The sequence below is a fragment of the Cherax quadricarinatus genome, chromosome 11, assembly GCF_038502225.1.
Source record: "Cherax quadricarinatus isolate ZL_2023a chromosome 11, ASM3850222v1, whole genome shotgun sequence".
NCBI classification, from domain to species: Eukaryota; Metazoa; Arthropoda; class Malacostraca; order Decapoda; family Parastacidae; genus Cherax; species Cherax quadricarinatus.
The window spans coordinates 39,532,480-39,551,730 of record NC_091302.1 but is presented as its reverse complement, the minus strand read 5'-3'; the positions used below and the strand labels follow the sequence as shown (position 1 = coordinate 39,551,730).

The 19,251-nt window shown below is 42.8% G+C and overlaps 1 protein-coding gene across 1 annotated transcript in view; it reads right to left on the bottom strand.

Annotated features, from left to right (window-relative positions):
- LOC128687468 (sodium-coupled monocarboxylate transporter 1-like) overlaps positions 1-6,154 on the bottom strand; it is a 79,042-nt gene extending 72,888 nt beyond the window's left edge. The window contains exons 1-2 of the mRNA XM_070084024.1: positions 6,039-6,154; positions 704-947 (exon numbers count right to left, since the gene is read on the bottom strand). Of these exons, the coding sequence (XP_069940125.1) occupies positions 704-947 (244 nt within the window). The 5' untranslated portion in view covers positions 6,039-6,154. The remainder of the gene's footprint in view (positions 1-703; positions 948-6,038) is intronic.
- Positions 6,155-19,251: the final 13,097 nt, after the last annotated feature.

Here is a 19,251-nt window from a genome sequence, read left to right as displayed (position 1 = left end):
GTTTGAGGGGAGGTGATGTTGGAGGGTGTAATTTTCTATTTGACAAAACTGGATACGTCAGCAGTGTGCTGCTATTCTGAGCTACTGTATATGATAATTATGTAGTGGGAATGAAAGCAAGTTATGGCTCTATCATATTCCACTGCGCATGATGAGTCACATATATAATGTTGAAAGCTGTCAGCCTTAGTTAATTAGTCCTTCCGCCTGGAAGCCGATGTTCCAGCACCTTAGTCTTGATGAATCTAATTTATTCATTGTCAAATTCATCAAGACTAAGATACTGATCACCGAATACCAGGCTGGGGAACTAATTACCTCATCTTCCTAGACTATCTTCAGTAAAGCTGAGTTTCAGCACCTCCAGTTACCTCTGTATTAAACTGATAAAACTGCTGGTTAGTGAAACGTCTTCGAATAAATATTCCTAGGTTTGTATGCGCATCTAATTTCTCGTGCTTTTATTTAACTAGTCTTATAGGGTAAATGGGTCGACTTTTTAATATGATCCTAGAAAACTTTACTATCGACAGTGCCTTAACCATTATTATTCTAGTCATGGGAAGCGCTCAGCCTTTGTCATACAGCTCCTGGGAAATGGGGATTTTTTTTTTTACAGGGAAGAGGAGGGTAGATCCAATTCATCGAAATGAAGAGCACTAGACCAGCATCAGGATTGCGTCGACTAACAACATTTACTAACCTAGTATGGCTATGGCGGAGATGACACCTCCAAGGAGAGAGAATGCTACTGGGATTGTTGACATACTTCTTTCCCCCAGCAAGTAATCATTCGTGGAGGTGTTGCCTCTGCCCTTGAGAGCGCTGTATATACCGATGGCAAGAGACGCGATCAGCATTGAGCAGAAGACTAAGTAATCCACAGCTGTGAACTTGGGGCTTGAAGTGGCATCATATGTTGAAGATATTTCAATCGGTTCCGACATCTGTAAAAATTGTTATAACATCCTGTGGTATAAAAATTTATTTTTTACTCTAAGAAAATTCAACCTTACATGCTAATTTATTCGGGTTTGACGTCTGTATAAACTAGATGCGTTTCGATTAATGTACGATCTGAGAAATATATCCCCGTATTCCATAAGACCAGCCTCCCTTACCTCACTGCATGCAAAAGGAATAGTGCAGAGAGTGACATAAGTTTCTAATGCAGTTAGATATCAGCACAATATTTGATGCCAATCATAAAAGTAAGTTATCACTTGAAAACTAATATTCTAACAGACCATGGCGCAGGGAAGTGTTGTTGTCTTACTTGACATAGATAGTATATCTGATTCATTAGGACGTCATTTGCAATTTTTATGAGCCATTTGGAGGAGATTTTACCAGTGCTGAAGAAAGTTTAAAGGGCTTCTGTGCAAGGGTTGGGATGAACTTGATAAACTTATGAACACTAATGAGGACATTTCTTTCAGTGACACGATCTCTGATTTTTGAAATATCAAGTAATATCCATTAGTTTAGAGTTTTGGTTGTAAGTGGATATCCTAGGATGATCCACATACCTTGGTTCTGCATTTTTTCAACCCTTCAAGCTTCCAAGCTGTAAAAGAACAATTAAGGGTGTATGCAAAATACATCGTTTTCATTATTTTTACATTAGTTCCGTATCTGGGATGAAAACCTGTCACAGCCTTAAGTGCTCTAAGTGTCTCTGTATTGGCGACAAGGTCTTCTTATAATAAGTTCAAGTAGAAAGACCTCCAGCCGATGAACCTGCATCATGCAGTTGGATCCTGCGGATTGGGCCTCTCTGTCAGGAAGGACGCCTGCTAACTCTTCGTTTCCTTAGTCGAGATGATCAGTCGCAGGTCCTGACATAAATTCAGTACATGGTTAAGGATGTTTTGGGTGTTGGGGAATGCAGTGGTGTAAATCATATAATGATTGGGATGGCGAGCATAATATTTAGTAAAGCATTAAATAGAATATTGAATAAGATGGGACTGAGGACGCTTCCCTGTGGGGTTCCTAATTCAGAGTCTTTCGTTACACTTTTCTGCACTTGAAACACAACAGAAGACTTTATGTTCGATAGGTAGCCTTTAAGCCGGCTGAGACGCTATCCTACATCCATTCTGGCAAGTTCACTAATAATTACATGTCAGTTAACTATATCAAAGGCAAATTTAAGGTTAAGGATGATAGTGTATTAACAATCAGAGCGCAGAATGAGAAAGTTATGTAATGATGCATACTCCTTCCATGCATGAAACCATGCAGCCAAGACGACAAATATTGTTTGATTCTGTACTCGAATCTAGAATTAGCGCAGTAGGTATGATTATTGTAGTATGTATGAATATTATAGTAGCTAGATGGGTTTGTAATACAAGGCTTGAGTGGCTCTCCAGGCAGCTCTACGGTAAATACTTCGGAATATTATTTTCAAGGTTACTGTTAAAGGTCTTGACAGGAATATTCCTAGGAATTGTATCAGCCTGTAACAGTGGAAACATGAAAAAATACAATATTTCCGTTTGAATATCCCACCAGGAAGGATAGTATTACGAATATTGATAGTTGTTAATCTTAGAAAATGATATGAGATGTTACAGTGGAAGACTCACAGCTGGCCAAGGTAATGATGAAGCCAAGACAGATCAAAGATGCCTCCATAGGTATGTGTGGGTTTAGGATCGCGTCTACAATTCGCACACCATAACTAATTAAGAATGGCAAAATTTGTTTATTTTTACAATTACTAAATTGTGAGTTTCCAATGTTTTTGTGTTTAGCACAAACATTATATAATTAAGCCTATCAGCAGGAGCATATACATTCAATAGGTTGACAGCAGTTCCCTACATAAATCCTAACACTGGTATTAAAGCCTCACAGTCTTCTTAATTGCAAGTTGACAGAAAAGCGATTTGAGATTATGCATAACAAATGACGGCAATTTAGAAGGTGGAGATCTTGCAGGGATTCTGTACTCCTGTAGATAAACAACATCAATGGATACAGTAGCTACTTAACGGTGAATGTCATAAAATCTTCTCCTAAGTTGATGCAATATTCCAACTAAGGATAAAATGTTTATACGAGCTTTGTTCCATTATAGAAGTCCTGAGATGACAGTTTCTCAGCATAATGAATTTGTTAAACAGAAATCAGACCTTACTTGTCATCTGAATTTCCCTTATCCATGTATCTTGTAAGTGCACCTCTATCACTGAGGCTACATTGGAATTTTGCTTTACATATAACGTTGCGTTTTTTGTCTGTGAAGGTATAGTAGGTGGTATCATCACTTGTATCCTCCTCCCCACTATCATCACTACATTACCACTGTCATTATCGACATCATTTCAGTCACCAACTTGGTCATCATCTCCACACTGAACTTCATTGTCATATCAGACACCTTCACTACGCTAATTTTCATAATCACTGTTCATATGCCCACAGGCACACACTGCGTGCACGCTACCTCACGTTTCTCTAGTTTTTTGTTTGTTGTAACCACCATTGTTACGAACCAGTACTTGTAGGCTTAGCTGCAAGTTGTGTAGCACTGAAGCGATGCATGTTTCATCTGCAGAAGTGAAGCCTGGGCTGAGCCTGACAACTAATTGGACAAGTGGTGTCATCACCACTAGTGTTGGTAATAGAAGTGGTGGAACTCTGGTAATGTGCTCTCCAGGCTGCTTGCACAACCTCAGTGTCTGGAGACAGGCATGAACTAGTATTTGGTCTCTTGGAGATGTTGTGAACTTAATAATAAAAATAATTTGTATTATTATTATTATTACTTCTACAAGTACATGATACAACTATTGCAGACATAGCTGACATCACTGGCATATTATATAGAAAGCCCCTGGTAATTCAAAGCATTTCGGGCATCTTAGGTTAATTTTGTTCCCTAGAATGCGACCCACAACAGTCGTCTAACACCCGGTTACCTACTGAGCGCTAGGTCAACAGGGGCAGTAGATTTAAGGAAACATGCCACGCACCATCGTAGAGTCCATGGAAACTCCCGTGAGTTGATACCCATATGGTCACCCCCAGATGTACGTGACAAGGAAAAGCAGCTGTTGTTGGGTTGGTTTGAGACAGCACCCAGAACCTCCCGGATTTTCCCTCTGGCCCTAGAGGGCGTCGGGTAGGCTAAGAGCCTCACGGCTAGCTGTGAGTATGTGCAGAGTAATGCTGAGGGGTGAGACCGGGACTCGACCCCAGCCCCAGCCTTCAGCGACAACAGGAAGCTGGAGATATGATGCCTTAGTCTACTACACCACCATGCCACATAACTCTGAGCGGCCAGCATGATCGCTAGCCATACTTCCACCCAAAGGCAGACACATTTGGTTTATGGATCTTAATTGTGTTATTCTCTGCCTTCGTGTCCACTGTACAGGCAGTGCCCACAGTACTTCGCACCCGCAATATTTCTCTGCATAGATCCAATTGTTTCCGTGGATGCATTGATATTGGTGGTCCTTGTAAAGTGGACACAAAGGATGAGAGTGAAATGGCTAAGGCTAGTGATCATGCTGGCCGCCCAGTTGTGGCATGGTAACGTACTAGACTAAGGCATCAGGTCTCTGGTTCCCTACTCTTGTGCAGAGCTGAAGCCTGATTTCAAGTCCTGGTTGCACCCAAAGTATTTTTCTTCATAGATGCGCTTGTTTCAGTGAGTTTCTTCAAAAAAAAAAAAGGCAAACTAGCTCCTATAACACCCAAAATCATTTAAGTCCTTTGTCTAAGTAAGATACACCAGCAGTTTAAATATGACGGCGATTAGAAGAGGCATTCTCCAGTTATTGTGCAGAAACAAATTTATTGAATGAAATTGGTACATTAAAGCTTACACAACCCGAAATCAACACATCAAATCTTGCTCAACCCAAAATCAATGTGAAGTTTCCTTGGAGAACAACTCGATTAGTTTAATTTGTCTATTATGCACCCCATACCCATCCTGTGGGCGGTAGTCAAAAGATTACAGAGGTATATAATTGGTCCAGGGACTGGACTCCAAAGCTTTGATAGCTGAGCAAGTTACAGAGGTAATAAACTCACAGTTACAAAGGTAATGAACTCACAATTTACAAAGGTAATGAACTCACAATTTACAAAGGTAATGAACTCACAATTTACAAAGGTAATGAATAACACACCGATGCTAAAAGTACAAAACAAAACCAACCAGAGGATGCGTTCTTCAATTATATCACTGAATCTAACACTTCCAAGTTTGTTAACTATGTTAGTAAACTGGCAAATGTACACTTGCACAGCCTAAACCCAAATGTTATCCTTCTCATAAGAATCATCATCCATTAAAGATTGAAGCCATTCAGAAGAAGAATACTCAAGTTATTTCACGGAAAAAATATTGACACTTTAAAAAAACGATAAATTGACTCCAAATTTTAATAACAGCCCAAACCTTCTGAGTAGGCTGCACCAGTGTTGAAAGTTTGAGGCCGAAAAAAAAAAATTAAAGTTGTCGCCTGGAAACGTAATCTGGGAGTGGTCTATATAAGTGACCAGAGGACACCTACACATGCAAATAGCTGCACGAACCTTTCCCGTAGTACACCAGTATTATTGAAACCGATCGGATGAGGCGTTCTCAAGTTATATACAAAAAACATTGGAGGGAAAAATCTGGTAACCACTTATAAGTACCTAATCCGCGATGCCTAAAATAATCACACTAGGAGACGGTGGGTCATCGTAGGATATCCGCACCAGGAGAAAAACTCATCTTCTTACCGACAGACGTATATATTCTGAGAGGTATATTTCTCTCGTTGAATAGGCACTTACGGCAGCACTGAGAGTGAACAAAAACAGGAAACCAGGGATCACATTCTACAATATTCACTAACTAACACTCAGATAATTACTGTTTATGGCTGGTGTACCAGTCACCCATTCAACTGTCTTAATAACAGGGAAATAATTACATTGATTAGGAGAATGGGCTAAGACTTTATAAATTTCTACACTACACACAACAAAACGTTGTCCCAATAAAGGCCTGTTCTGCAACTTGCCTTTATTTATCGAGACACTTGCTTGTTTCCTGATGACCAAAACGCCACCAACAGTTGTTTGTGAGTTTCTCTAAAGGACTGAACAGTGAGCTCCACTGTTTCTAGAGACACACTAATTTTGTTGCTTCTAACACTGCTATTGCTCTCTGGTGTTATCATGCGAGGTCAGGCCCTTCACAGAACAAATGCTGACGTGGCATATCCAGTAATGGGAGAAAAAGTTCATCCCTAATAGCTGCGTATATATGCTAGGCTTTTTTAGTCGCTTTATTAAGTGAGTAACCGAATAAAAAACATTACCCGGACATACAGTAGTGCGCATATTAATTAGGACAGTTATAAAATAAGATATTTATTTAAATAATTAATCTTTATTTGAAAAATACACAGCAATGATATGACAGATTTATTTATTTATTTATTTATTTATTTATTTATTTATTTATTTATTTGAACATGATACAGAGTAGTACAAATGAATACAGTTATGTGCAACATGCCAAAACCCCTTGTATGCAGAGCATTATGGGCAGGCTTAAAATTAACTTAAGAATAGCTAAGCAATGATATATTCAGTGGTAAAACATTATTGTAAACAGATAACAATTTAGCACAAATGAGTATTACAAAGACAGGTCATATGGTCATTTACTGTGTTGCTGAGCATTCAGTAGAATGGAGTATTCTGTTGGGTAATGTAATTAAAAAATAACAAAGTTTGATTGGATATCAGGTTAAACATTTATGAGATACAATTATGAGAAACATTTATGAGATACGATTTTTAAGATACAATTTTTCAGTATTTATTTGGTTGTGGGTAAGTAAGTGATTTATGAGAAGAGATTTGAATTTATAAACAGTGTTTCTTTTATATTTACAGGTAATGAATTCCAGATTTTAGAGCCTTTTATGTGCATTGAGTTTTTGCATAGCGTGAGATGGACACGAGGAACATCAAAGAGTGATCTGTGCCTTGTGTTATGGTCATGTGTTCTGTTGAGGTTGGTAAGGAGACGTTTGAGGGGAGGGTTTATATCAGAGTTAAGTGTTCTATGTATGTAGTAGGTGCAGTAATAAGTATGGATGTTTTGTATGGTGAGTAGGTTTAGGGTTTTGAATATTGGTGGAGTGTGCTGTCTGTAGTGGGAATTTGTTATCATTCTGACTGCAGCCTTTTGTTGGGTAATTAGTGGTCTCAGATGGTTTATTGTTGTTGAGCCCCATGCACAAGTTCCATAGGTGAGATAGGGGTAAATAGGTGAGTGATATAGGACCAGGAGGGCTGACTGTGGAACATAGTACCGTATCTTCGATAGCATGCCCACGGTCTTGGAAATTTTCTTGGAAATTTGCTGTATGTGTTTGAAATTTAAGTCTATTATCAAGGTGGATTCCTAAGAATTTTCCCTCTGTGAGTTTTGTGATAGGTGATCCGTTTATCATTATGTTAAGAGGGACATCCGTAGTTCTGTTACCAATTTGAATGAAGTAGGTTTTGTCAATGTTGAGAGTAAGTTTGTTAGTTCTCATCCAGGTAGATATTTTCTGTAATTCGGCATTTACAGAATTGGCTAGCATGACTGGGCTTGGGTGAGAGAAGACGTATGTAGTGTCATCTGCAAATAGTGTGGGTTTGAGTAGTTGCGATGCATTTGGTAGGTCATTTATGTATATGAGAAAGAGAAGAGGGCCAAGAACACTTCCCTGTGGGACACCAACTGTAATTGGCTGTGCGGAAGAGTTTGCCCCATTTGTGTACACATTTTGGCTTCTGTTGCTGAGATATGACTTTAGGTAGTTGAGGGAGTGCCCTCTTATACCATAGTGTGACAATTTTATATGGAGCGAGTCATGGTCAACTGTATCAAAAGCTTTACGTAAATCAATGAAGATCCCCAGTGGGACTTCTTTTTTCTCTAGTGCAGTGTATATTTGTTCTAGCATGTGTATAGCATCATTCGTATTTTTATTAGGCCTGAACCCAAACTGACAGAGGCTGAGTATGTTGTGGGAGATGAGGTAGGAATAGATTCGCTTATGAATTAATTTTTCGAAGATTTTAGAGAGAGGGTTAAAGTTGGATATTGGCCTATAGTTATTCAGGTCTGTTTAGTCTCCTCCTTTATGGATCGGGGGTGACACTCGCCATTTTGAGAACTGTAGGGAAGGTAGAGGATTCGGTGGATTTGTTAAAGTGTTGCAATGATTACCTGGAGTTTACCTGGAGAGAGTTCCGGGGGTCAACGCCCCCGCGGCCCGGTCTGAGACCAGGCCTCCTGGTGGATCAGAGCCTGATCAACCAGGCTGTTGCTGCTGGCTGCACGCAAACCAACATACGAGCCACAGCCCGGCTGATCCGGAACTGACTTTAGGTGCTTGTCCAGTGCCAGCTTGAAGACTGCCAGGGGTCTGTTGGTAATCCCCCTTATGTGTGCTGGGAGGCAGTTGAACAGTCTCGGGCCCCTGACACTTATTGTATGGTCTCTTAACGTGCTAGTGACACCCCTGCTTTTCATTGGGGGGATGGTGCATCGTCTGCCAAGTCTTTTGCTTTCGTAGTGGGTGATTTTCGTGTGCAAGTTCGGTACTAGTCCCTCTAGGATTTTCCAGGTGTATATAATCATGTATCTCTCCCTCCTGCGTTCCAGGGAATACAGGTTTAGGAACCTCAAGCGCTCCCAATAATTGAGGTGTTTTATCTCCGTTATGCGCGCCGTGAAAGTTCTCTGTACATTTTCTAGGTCGGCAATTTCACCTGCCTTGAAAGGTGCTGTTAGTGTGCAGCAATATTCCAGCCTAGATAGAACAAGTGACCTGAAGAGTGTCATCATGGGCTTGGCCTCCCTAGTTTTGAAGGTTCTCATTATCCATCCTGTCATTTTTCTAGCAGATGCGATTGATACAATGTTATGGTCCTTGAAGGTGAGATCCTCCGACATGATCACTCCCAGGTCTTTGACGTTGGTGTTTCGCTCTATTTTGTGGCCAGAATTTGTTTTGTACTCTGATGAAGATTTAATTTCCTCATGTTTACCATATCTGAGTAATTGAAATTTCTCATCGTTGAACTTCATATTGTTTTCTGCAGCCCACTGAAAGATTTGGTTGATGTCTGCCTGGAGCTTTGCAGTGTCTGCAATGGAAGACACTGTCATGCAGATTCGGGTGTCATCTGCAAAGGAAGACACGGTGCTGTGGCTGACATCCTTGTCTATGTCGGATATAAGGATGAGGAACAAGATGGGAGCGAGTACTGTGCCTTGTGGAACAGAGCTTTTCACCGTAGCTGCCTCGGACTTTACTCTGTTGACGACTACTCTCTGTGTTCTGTTAGTGAGGAAATTATAGATCCATCGACCGACTTTTCCTGTTATTCCTTTAGCACGCATTTTGTGCGCTATTACGCCATGGTCACACTTGTCGAAGGCTTTTGCAAAGTCTGTATATATTACATCTGCATTCTTTTTGTCTTCTAGTGCATTTAGGACCTTGTCGTAGTGGTCCAATAGTTGAGACAGACAGGAGCGACCTGTTCTAAACCCATGTTGCCCTGGGTTGTGTAACTGATGGGTTTCTAGATGCGTGGTGATCTTGCTTCTTAGGACCCTTTCAAAGATTTTTATGATATGGGATGTTAGTGCTATTGGTCTGTAGTTCTTTGCTGTTGCTTTACTGCCCCCTTTGTGGAGTGGGGCTATGTCTGTTGTTTTTAGTAACTGTGGGACGACCCCCGTGTCCATGCTCCCTCTCCATAGGATGGAAAAGGCTCGTGATAGGGGCTTCTTGCAGTTCTTGATGAACACAGAGTTCCATGAGTCTGGCCCTGGGGCAGAGTGCATGGGCATGTCATTTATCGCCTGTTCGAAGTCATTTGGCGTCAGGATAACATCGGATAGGCTTGTGTTAATCAAATTTTGTGGCTCTCTCATAAAAAATTCATTTTGATCTTCGACTCTCAGTCTGGTTAGCGGCTTGCTAAAAACTGAGTCATATTGGGACTTGAGTAGCTCACTCATTTCCTTGTTGTCATCTGTGTAGGACCCATCTTGTTTAAGTAGGGGCCCAATACTGGACGTTGTTCTCGATTTTGATTTGGCATAGGAGAAGAAATACTTTGGGTTTCTTTCGATTTCATTTATGGCTTTTAGTTCTTCCCGCGATTCCTGACTCCTAAAGGATTCTTTTAGCTTAAGTTCGATGCTTGCTATTTCTCTGACCAGTGTCTCCCTACGCATTTCAGATATATTGACCTCTTTTAGCCGCTCTGTTATTCTTTTCCGTCGCCTGTAAAGGGAGCGCCTGTCTCTTTCTGTTTTACATCTACTCCTCCTTTTTCTTAGAGGAATAAGCCTTGTGCATACATCGAGTGCTACCGAGTTAATCTGTTCTAGGCATAAGTTGGGGTCTGTGTTGCTTAGTATATCTTCCCAGCTTATATCGGTTAGGACTTGGTTTACTTGGTCCCACTTTATGTTTTTGTTATTGAAGTTGAATTTGGTGAATGCTCCCTCGTGACTAATCTCATTATGTCGGTCTGGGGCTCCGCGCATACATGACTGAACCTCAATTATGTTGTGATCTGAGTATATTGTTTTTGATATGGTGATATTTCTTATCAGATCATCATTGTTAGTGAAGATGAGGTCTAGTGTATTCTCCAGTCTAGTAGGCTCTATTATTTGCTGGTTTAAATTGAATTTTGTGCAGAGATTTAAAAGCTCGCGTGAGTGTGAGTTTTCATCAGAGCTGCCTCCTGGTGTTATTACTGCAACAATATTATTTGCTATATTCCTCCATTTTAGGTGCCTTAAGTTGAAATCCCCCAGGAGCAAGATGTTGGGTGCAGGAGCTGGAAGGTTTTCCAGACAGTGGTCAATTTTTAACAGCTGTTCCTGGAATTGCTGGGATGTTGCATCCGGAGGCTTGTAGACTATCACAATGACTAGGTTTTGGTTCTCGACCTTTACTGCTAAAACTTCCACTACATCATTTGAGGCATTTAGCAGTTCTGTGCAAACAAGTGACTCTGCAATGTACAGGCCAACCCCCCCCTTTTGCCTGTTCACTCTGTCACATCTGTATAGGTTGTAACCTGGGATCCATATTTCGTTGTCTAAGTGATCCTTTATGTGGGTCTCAGTGAAAGCCGCGAACATTGCCTTGCGATGCTTTTTTGTATATAAAGGGTGGTAAGGTATTTAAATCTCCTGTCTTGTTTTTTAGTGTGTTGATAATAATGGAGACTTCAGTTGGGTTAGTCTGAGCTAGGAACAGTGTGTTCGGGTAGTTGCTAGTGAGGTAGTCATTGGGTGGGGTATTTGAGCTTGGGATTTTATTGGCAAAGTTTTTTCCTATGGTGGAGAAGAAATCATTGAGTCTGTTTGCTGTTTCAGTTGGTGGGAGTTGGGGTTCATCTGATTTTGTTAATTTAATTTCGCTATTTCGTGATATCTTTTTTGTTCCTAGAATTTATGATAGGGTTTTCCAGGTCTTTTTTATATCACCTCGTAAGTTGGATAATCTGTTCTCATAATACAATTTTTTTGCCCTTCTTATCAGGCTGGTTAGGATTGACGAGTAACGTTTTGTTTGGTCTCTGGTTATGTGACCCATTCTGTACTATTTTTCATATAGGTGCTTTATATTTATGGATTTGAGGATGCTGTTGAGACATGACTACCCTTTGCTTTTATAAGCATTGTTACACGCTTTGGCATAAAATGGACCAATTTACCTGGAGTTTACCTGGAGAGAGTTTCGGGGGTCAACGCCCCCGCGGCCCGGTCTGTGACCAGGCCTCCTGGTGGATCAGCGCCTGATCAACCAGGCTGTTGCTGCTGGCTGCACGCAAACCAACGTACGAGCCACAGCCCGGCTGATCAGGAACTGACTTTAGGTGCTTGTCCAGTGCCAGCTTGAAGACTGCCAGGGGTCTGTTGGTAATCCCCCTTATGTGTGCTGGGAGGCAGTTGAACAGTCTCGGGCCCCTGACACTTATTGTATGGTCTCTTAACGTGCTAGTGACACCCCTGCTTTTCATTGGGGGGATGGTGCATCGTCTGCCAAGTCTTTTGCTTTCGTAATGAGTGATTTTCGTGTGCAAGTTCGGTACTAGTTCTTCGTCATGGCACCAGGTCCTAAAAACAGCAACAATTAGCTTCTCCACAGTTAAACAGTCCTGTTTCGCGATCCTGCGTTTGGTTATTGCTGATAGATTCTCAACTGGCTTGAGGTCAGGAGTAATTCCAGGCCAATTTAAAACGCTTAGCCAATTCTTTTCGAAGAATGTCAACATTTTTCTGTTTCATACCTGGAGTTTATCTGGAGAGAATTTCGGGGGTCAACACCCCCGCGGCTCTGTCTGAGACCAGGCTTCATGGTGGATCAAGGTCTGATCAACTAGGCTGTTACTGCTGGCTGCACGCAAACTGACGTACGAACCACAGCCCGGATGGTCAGGTACTGCCTTTAGGTGCCTGTCCAGTGCCTTCTTGAAGACAGCCAGGGGTCCATTGATAATCCCCCTTATGTATGCTGGGAGGCAGTTGAACAGTTTTGGGCCCCGGACACTTATTATGATGTCTTTCAGTGTACTCGTGGCGCCCCTGCTTCGAGGTTCGAGGTTCTGACCAGAGCTTTGGTAAGAGGGGAGGGGGGGGGAAGAAGGATGAGTAAGGATGGAAGTTGGGAAAGGTTGGGGAGGGAAGAGGGGTAGGTGGGGTTATAAAAGGGTAGTTTACCTGGAGTTTACCTAGAGAGAGTTCCGGGGGTCAACGCCCCCGCGGCCCGGTCTGTGACCAGGCCTCCTGGTGGACCAGAGCCTGATCAACCAGGCTGTTACTGCTGGCTGCACGCAAACCAACGTACGAGCCACAGCCCGGCTGGTCAGGAACCGACTTTACGTGCTTGTCCAGTGCCAGCTTGAAGACTGCCAGGGGTCTGTTGGTAATCCCCCTTATGTGTGCTGGGAGGCAGTTGAACAGTCTCGGGCCCCTGACACTTATTGTATGGTCTCTTAACGTGCTAGTGACACCCCTGCTTTTCATTGGGGGGATGTTGCATCGTCTGCCAAGTCTTTTGCTTTCGTAGTGAGTGATTTTCGTGTGCAAGTTCGGTACTAGCCCCTCTAGGATTTTCCAGGTGTATATAATCATGTATATCTCCCGCCTGCATTCCAAGGAATACAGGTTTAGGAACCTCAAGTGCTCCCAGTAATTGAGGTGTTTTATCTCCGTTATGCGCGCCGTGAAGGTTCTCTGTACATTTTCTAGGTCAGCAATTTCACCTGCCTTGAAAGGTGCTGTTAGTGTGCAGCAATATTCCAGCCTAGATAGAACAAGTGACCTGAAGAGTGTCATCATGGGCTTGGCATCCCTAGTTTTGAAGGTTCTCATTATCCATCCTGTCATTTTTTTAGCAGATGCGATTGATACAATGTTATGGTCCTTGAAGGTGAGATCCTCCGACATGATCACTCCCAGGTCTTTGACGTTGGTGTTTCGCTCTATTTTGTGGCCAGAATTTGTTTTGTACTCTGATGAAGATTAATTTCCTCGTGTTTACCATATCTGAGTAATTGAAATTTCTCATCGTTGAACTTCATATTGTTTTCTGCAGCCCACTGGAAGATTTGGTTGATGTCTGCCAGGAGCCTTGCAGTGTCTGCAATGGAAGACACTGTCATGCAGATTCGGGTGTCATCTGCAAAGGAAGACACGGTGCTGTGGCTGACATCCTTGTCTATGTCAGATATGAGGATGAGGAACAAGATGGGAGCGAGTACTGTGCCTTGTGGAACAGAGCTTTTCACCGTAGCTGCCTCGGACTTTACTCTGTTGACTACTACTCTCTGTGTTCTGTTAGTGAGGAAATTATAGATCCATCGACCGACTTTTCCTGTTATTCCTTTAGCACGCATTTTGTGCGCTATTACGCCATGGTCACACTTGTCGAAGGCTTTTGCAAAGTCTGTATATATTACATCTGCATTCTTTTTGTCTTCTAGTGCATCTAGGACCTTGTCGTAGTGATCCAATAGTTGAGACAGACAGGAGCGACCTGTTCTAAACCCATGTTGCCCTGGGTTGTGTAACTGATGGGTTTCTAGATGGGTGGTGATCTTGCTTCTTAGGACCCTTTCAAAGATTTTTATGATATGGGATGTTAGTGCTATCGGTCTGTAGTTCTTTGTTGTTGCTTTACTGCCCCCTTTGTGGAGTGGGGCTATGTCTGTTGTTTTTAGTAACTGTGGGACGACCCCCGTGTCCATGCTCCCTCTCCATAGGAGGGTAAAAGCTCGTGATAGGGGCTTCTTGCAGTTCTTGGTGAACACGGAGTTCCATGAGTCTGGCCCTGGGGCAGAGTGCATGGGCATGTCATTTATCGCCTGTTCGAAGTCATTTGGCGTCAGGATAACATCGGATAGGCTTGTGTCAACCAAGTTCTGTGGCTCTCTCATAAAAAATTCATTTTGATCTTCGACTCTCAGTCTGGTTAGCGGCTTGCTAAAAACTGAGTCATATTGGGACTTGAGTAGCTCACTCATTTCCTTGCTGTCATCTGTGTAGGACCCATCTTGTTTAAGTAGGGGCCCAATACTGGACGTTGTTCTCGACTTTGATTTGGCATAGGAGAAGAAATACTTTTGGTTTCTTTCGATTTCATTTATGGCTTTTAGTTCTTCCCGCGATTCCTGATTCCTATAAGATTCCTTTAGCTTAAATTCGATGCTTGCTATTTCTCTGACCAGTGTCTCCCTACGCATTTCAGATATATTGGCCTCTTTTAGCCGCTCTGTTATTCTTTTCCGTCGCCTGTAAAGGGAGCGCCTGTCTCTTTCTATTTTACATCTACTCCTCCTTTTTCTTAGAGGAATAAGCCTTGTGCATACATCGAGTGCCACCAAGTTAATCTGTTCTAGGCATAAGTTGGGGTCTGTGTTGCTTAGTATATCTTCCCAGCTTATATCGGTTAGGACTTGGTTTACTTGGTCCCACTTTATGTTTTTGTTATTGAAGTTGAATTTGGTGAATGCTCCCTCGTGACTAATCTCATTATGTCGGTCTGGGGCTCCGCGCATACATGTCTGAACCTCAATTATGTTGTGATCTGAGTATATTGTTTTTGATATGGTGACATTTCTTATCAGATCATCATTGTTAGTGAAGATGAGGTCTAGTGTATTCTCCAGTCTAGTAGGCTCTATTATTTGCTGGTTTAAATTGAATTTTATGCAGAGATTTAAAAGCTCGTGTAAGTGTGAGTTTTCATCAGAGCTGCCTCCTGGTGTTATTACTGCAACAATATTATTTGCTATATTCCTCCATTTTGGGTGCCTTAAGTTGAAATCCCCCAGGAGCAAGATGTTGGGTGCAGGAGCTGGAAGATTTTCCAGACAGTGGTCAATTTTTAACAGCTGTTCCTGGAATTGCTGGGATGTTGCATCCGGAGGCTTGTAGACTACCACAATGACTAGGTTTTGGTTCTCGATCTTTACTGCTAAAACTTCCACTACATCATTTGAGGCATTAAGCAGTTCTGTGCAAACAAGTGACTCTGCAATGTACAGGCCAACCCCCCCCCCCTTTTGCCTGTTCACTCTGTCACATCTGTATAGGTTGTAACCTGGGATCCATATTTCGTTGTCCAAGTGATCCTTTATGTGGGTCTCAGTGAAAGCCGCGAACATTGCCTTTGCCTCTGCAAGCAGTCAACGGATGAAAGGTATTTTGTTGTTTGTTGCTGGCTTTAGACCCTGTATATTTGCAAAGAAAAATGTCATCGGACTGGTGGTATTGTTGGTACTGGGGGGGGGGATTTTTTTCCGGCATTAGTATCTGTATCTGTTGGTTTGGAGTGGAGGCCATCGACTGTGGTTCCACTCCAGGAATGACTGGATTTGGTGTACGATTTCTGCCATTTCCTGCCAGTTTTTTTTCCTTCCTGGCACTAAAAAACCTCTCCCTCTTGAGTGGCTGTGGCTACCCAGGTTTTCCCATGGCCTGGATGTTTTGTATCTTTTTGTCCCCTTTAGATGGTGTGCCTGGCAATTTAAGTTATAGCACAGTCTTTCCTGTACTGAAGAGGTACACATTTCAAGGTGAAAAAGCTTACAGGAAGGGAGTTTGCATTTTCCTGTTGTCATATGGGCACGACATTTTCTAGGGTGGTCATAGTTGCACGTCCCATCTGTTTTTCCAGATTTCCCATGTCTGCAGATACCAAGTGCATAGTATGTGCACAGGCTTGGTTTCCGTTTGCCTTGGGTTTCTGTGACTGTATTCCCTGTTGGTGCATGTTTACCTGTCTTATTCCTATCCTCCCTAGCACCAACAATGGAGCTCCCACCAGTTGTTTTTGGTAATATATCCTCACTATTGCTAGTGGAGTCCTCTTGTTTGCTATTTCCTGTGGTATTTCTAGTTTGCAATATTGGTTTTATCTTATCTTTGACTACACTTGTTTCCCCACTATGGCTTCTGTCCCCTATGAGGTCATTTATATGTACTCCTTCCTGCGTATAATTCCCGACTACCTGGACAAAATCTCCAGCTTCACCATTACTCTCTCCCAGGACAGCACCTCCAGCTTCACCATTACTGTCTCCCAGGACACCAGTGGCCTATCCACTTTGGTGTAATTTGAATATGCGTGTGTGCATATTGAGTAATTTATAAAGAGGTTGGTTTTATGAGTAGGGTATACCTCCTGCCCATCAATTTCACAATGCTATATTGTGTTATACCAGTGTGTCATTGAATTGGAAGGATGCATACTGCATACAATTGCTTGCCTTTTTTTTTTCGCAAGAGGTTGGTCAGGAGGGCGCAGCTGCAGGCTGAGGTTGCCGGGCATTCGATGGAGGTTGGTAGCTCACCTGGAGTCGGCCAGCAAGGCAGTGACTGAGGTGGTGTCCTGCTGTATTGTAGTAGTAGGTGCAACGAGGTCAGTTGTGAGGTGTTGGTTGATAGAAGTGGGTCACCCGGAGATGGGGAGTGCTAGTCCATGTTACTGGACATAGAATGGTTCCGGTGGTATCCATTCTTCGTCTGCGGGGAGGTCGCTTAAGATTTTGGGACGAGGGAAGTTCTCATTGTGGATAAAGCGTCGAACTCTTTGTTGGAGGGCCATTCTTTAGGATCTGTGAGGAGGGGTGGTGATGGTATAGTCGGTTGTGTTCACTGGTTGGGGGGGATTCTCTCTGTCAGGCACGTAGAGTTCCTTCATGTCATAGAGTTGTATCTTAGTAAGTTTGTCTAATCGGACATTGATTGCGGGGATTCTCTGTTGTGTGTGTAGGTCCTCTGGTCTGATTCTGTCTCTGAGTCTGGTGTTCGTGATGAAGCGGAGGGCTTTGTTTTGGACTCTTTGGAGTTTTAGCATGTTGGCTTTGGTTGTGAGCGACATGGGTACACAGGGGTATTCCAGCAGAGGTCTGATCATCATCTTGTACAGGTGTAGTTTGATGTGGGGAGGAGCTGCTTTGAATCGATAAAGTTGGCCAAGGCAGGCTTTCGCTAGGTTTACTTTTTTGGCTGCTGATCTCGTATCCTAGGATCTTGTTTGGATTCCTTATAGCAATACAGGTACCTCTGATGGAAATGCCCCCTTTTTCTTCTATGGTTGATGGTAAGCACCCAACGGTGCTGATGAGGACTTTGTCAGGGTTGGTTGTGATTCTCCATTTCTTCTCCCACCTGGCAGTTCTATTTAGTTCTTCATTCATTTTCTCGATTGCTCTCCTATGCTTGTTTGCACCAGCTGTAGGGGTGGAAGAGACAACATGGATGACATCGTCTGCGAATTGGGTGATGATGGTGTCGGTATGTTCAGGTTGGGGGAGGTCGTTGGCGTATATGTTGAAGAGGACGGGGCTGAGGCAGGAGCCTTGGGGTACTCCTGCTGTTGGTGTGAAGGGGGTTGATTCCGCTCCGTGGAAGGTGGGGATGATTTTTCTTCCTGTTAAGAAGTTACAGATGAGCCTGAGAAAGGTCCAGTTGTCATCAGGGAGGTCTACGAGTTTGTAAATGAGACCGTCGTGCCAAAGGCTGTCGAAGGCCTTGTGTACGTCCCTGGTGGCGATAAGGGCCAGGTTTCCTTGCTTCTTCAGGCTGGCCACGGCATCATAGATGATGTTTATGGCATGCTGAGTGCTGCGGCGGGACCTGAAGCCGAATTGCCTTTCAGAGAATAGGTGGTTGAACTCCATGTAATAGTTGAGTCTGTTGGAGATTATTCTTTCAAAGACTTTGCCCGTGACTTCGAGTAGGGAGATGGGTCTGTAGTTCTCGGGATTGCGGTTGTCCTTGTTTGGTTTGGCGATGAAGATCATCTTAGCTGTCTTGAAAGCCTCTGGGAAGTGACCAGATGCCAAGATGGCATTGTAGATATTCACCAGAGACATCTTGCAGTTACGGGGGAGGTACTTTAGTTGTTTAGCTCTTATGCCTGATGGGCCAGGAGCTGTGTTTCTCAGTCGCCCTATGACCTGGGATACTTCTCTGAGCGTGATTGGTCTGGTGAGGGGATGTTCGTCTTCAAGGGTAGCTGTGTCAATTGATGGTATAGGATGAAAGTCTTCTAGGTTCTCGTCCCTCCATTGGTTGACCCACTGGTAGTGGGTGTTGTTAAATCTTCTGCTGTCGTTGTGTGAGAGAATGTTCTCCCATACTTCACCCATCAGCTTGGCTTGGTCGCGCCCCTGCTTGTCATTGAGGGAATGTTGCATCTCCTGCCGACTCGTTTGCTTTCATAGGGAGTGATTTTCGTGTGCAAGTTTGGTACTAATCCTTCTAGGATTTTCCAAGTGTATATTGGCATGGAGCAGGATCCTGCTGGAAAAAATACCTTTTCCATAAGTCTCTATTCTCAATGGGAAGCAAATGAGTTACCAGGATTGCCTTGTATTTGTGACTGTTCATTGTTCCCTCAACAATAACAAGCCGTCCAGGGCCTTTAGCAGTAAAACTACCCCAAAACATCTTAGGTAGGTGTTTTGGGGCTGGTTGAATGTATCTATTCTGAATAGGATCATCATATTTGCTCCGTCTCACTACCGCTTATCTGTACCCATGTAATAATATAATAACAATAAAAATAATATCTTTATTTACTACAAGTACATGTACAAGGTACACAGTCCTAGCTGACATCAGTGACATACTATTATATAGAAAGCCACTTGTTATGCAGAGCATTTCGGGTAAATTAT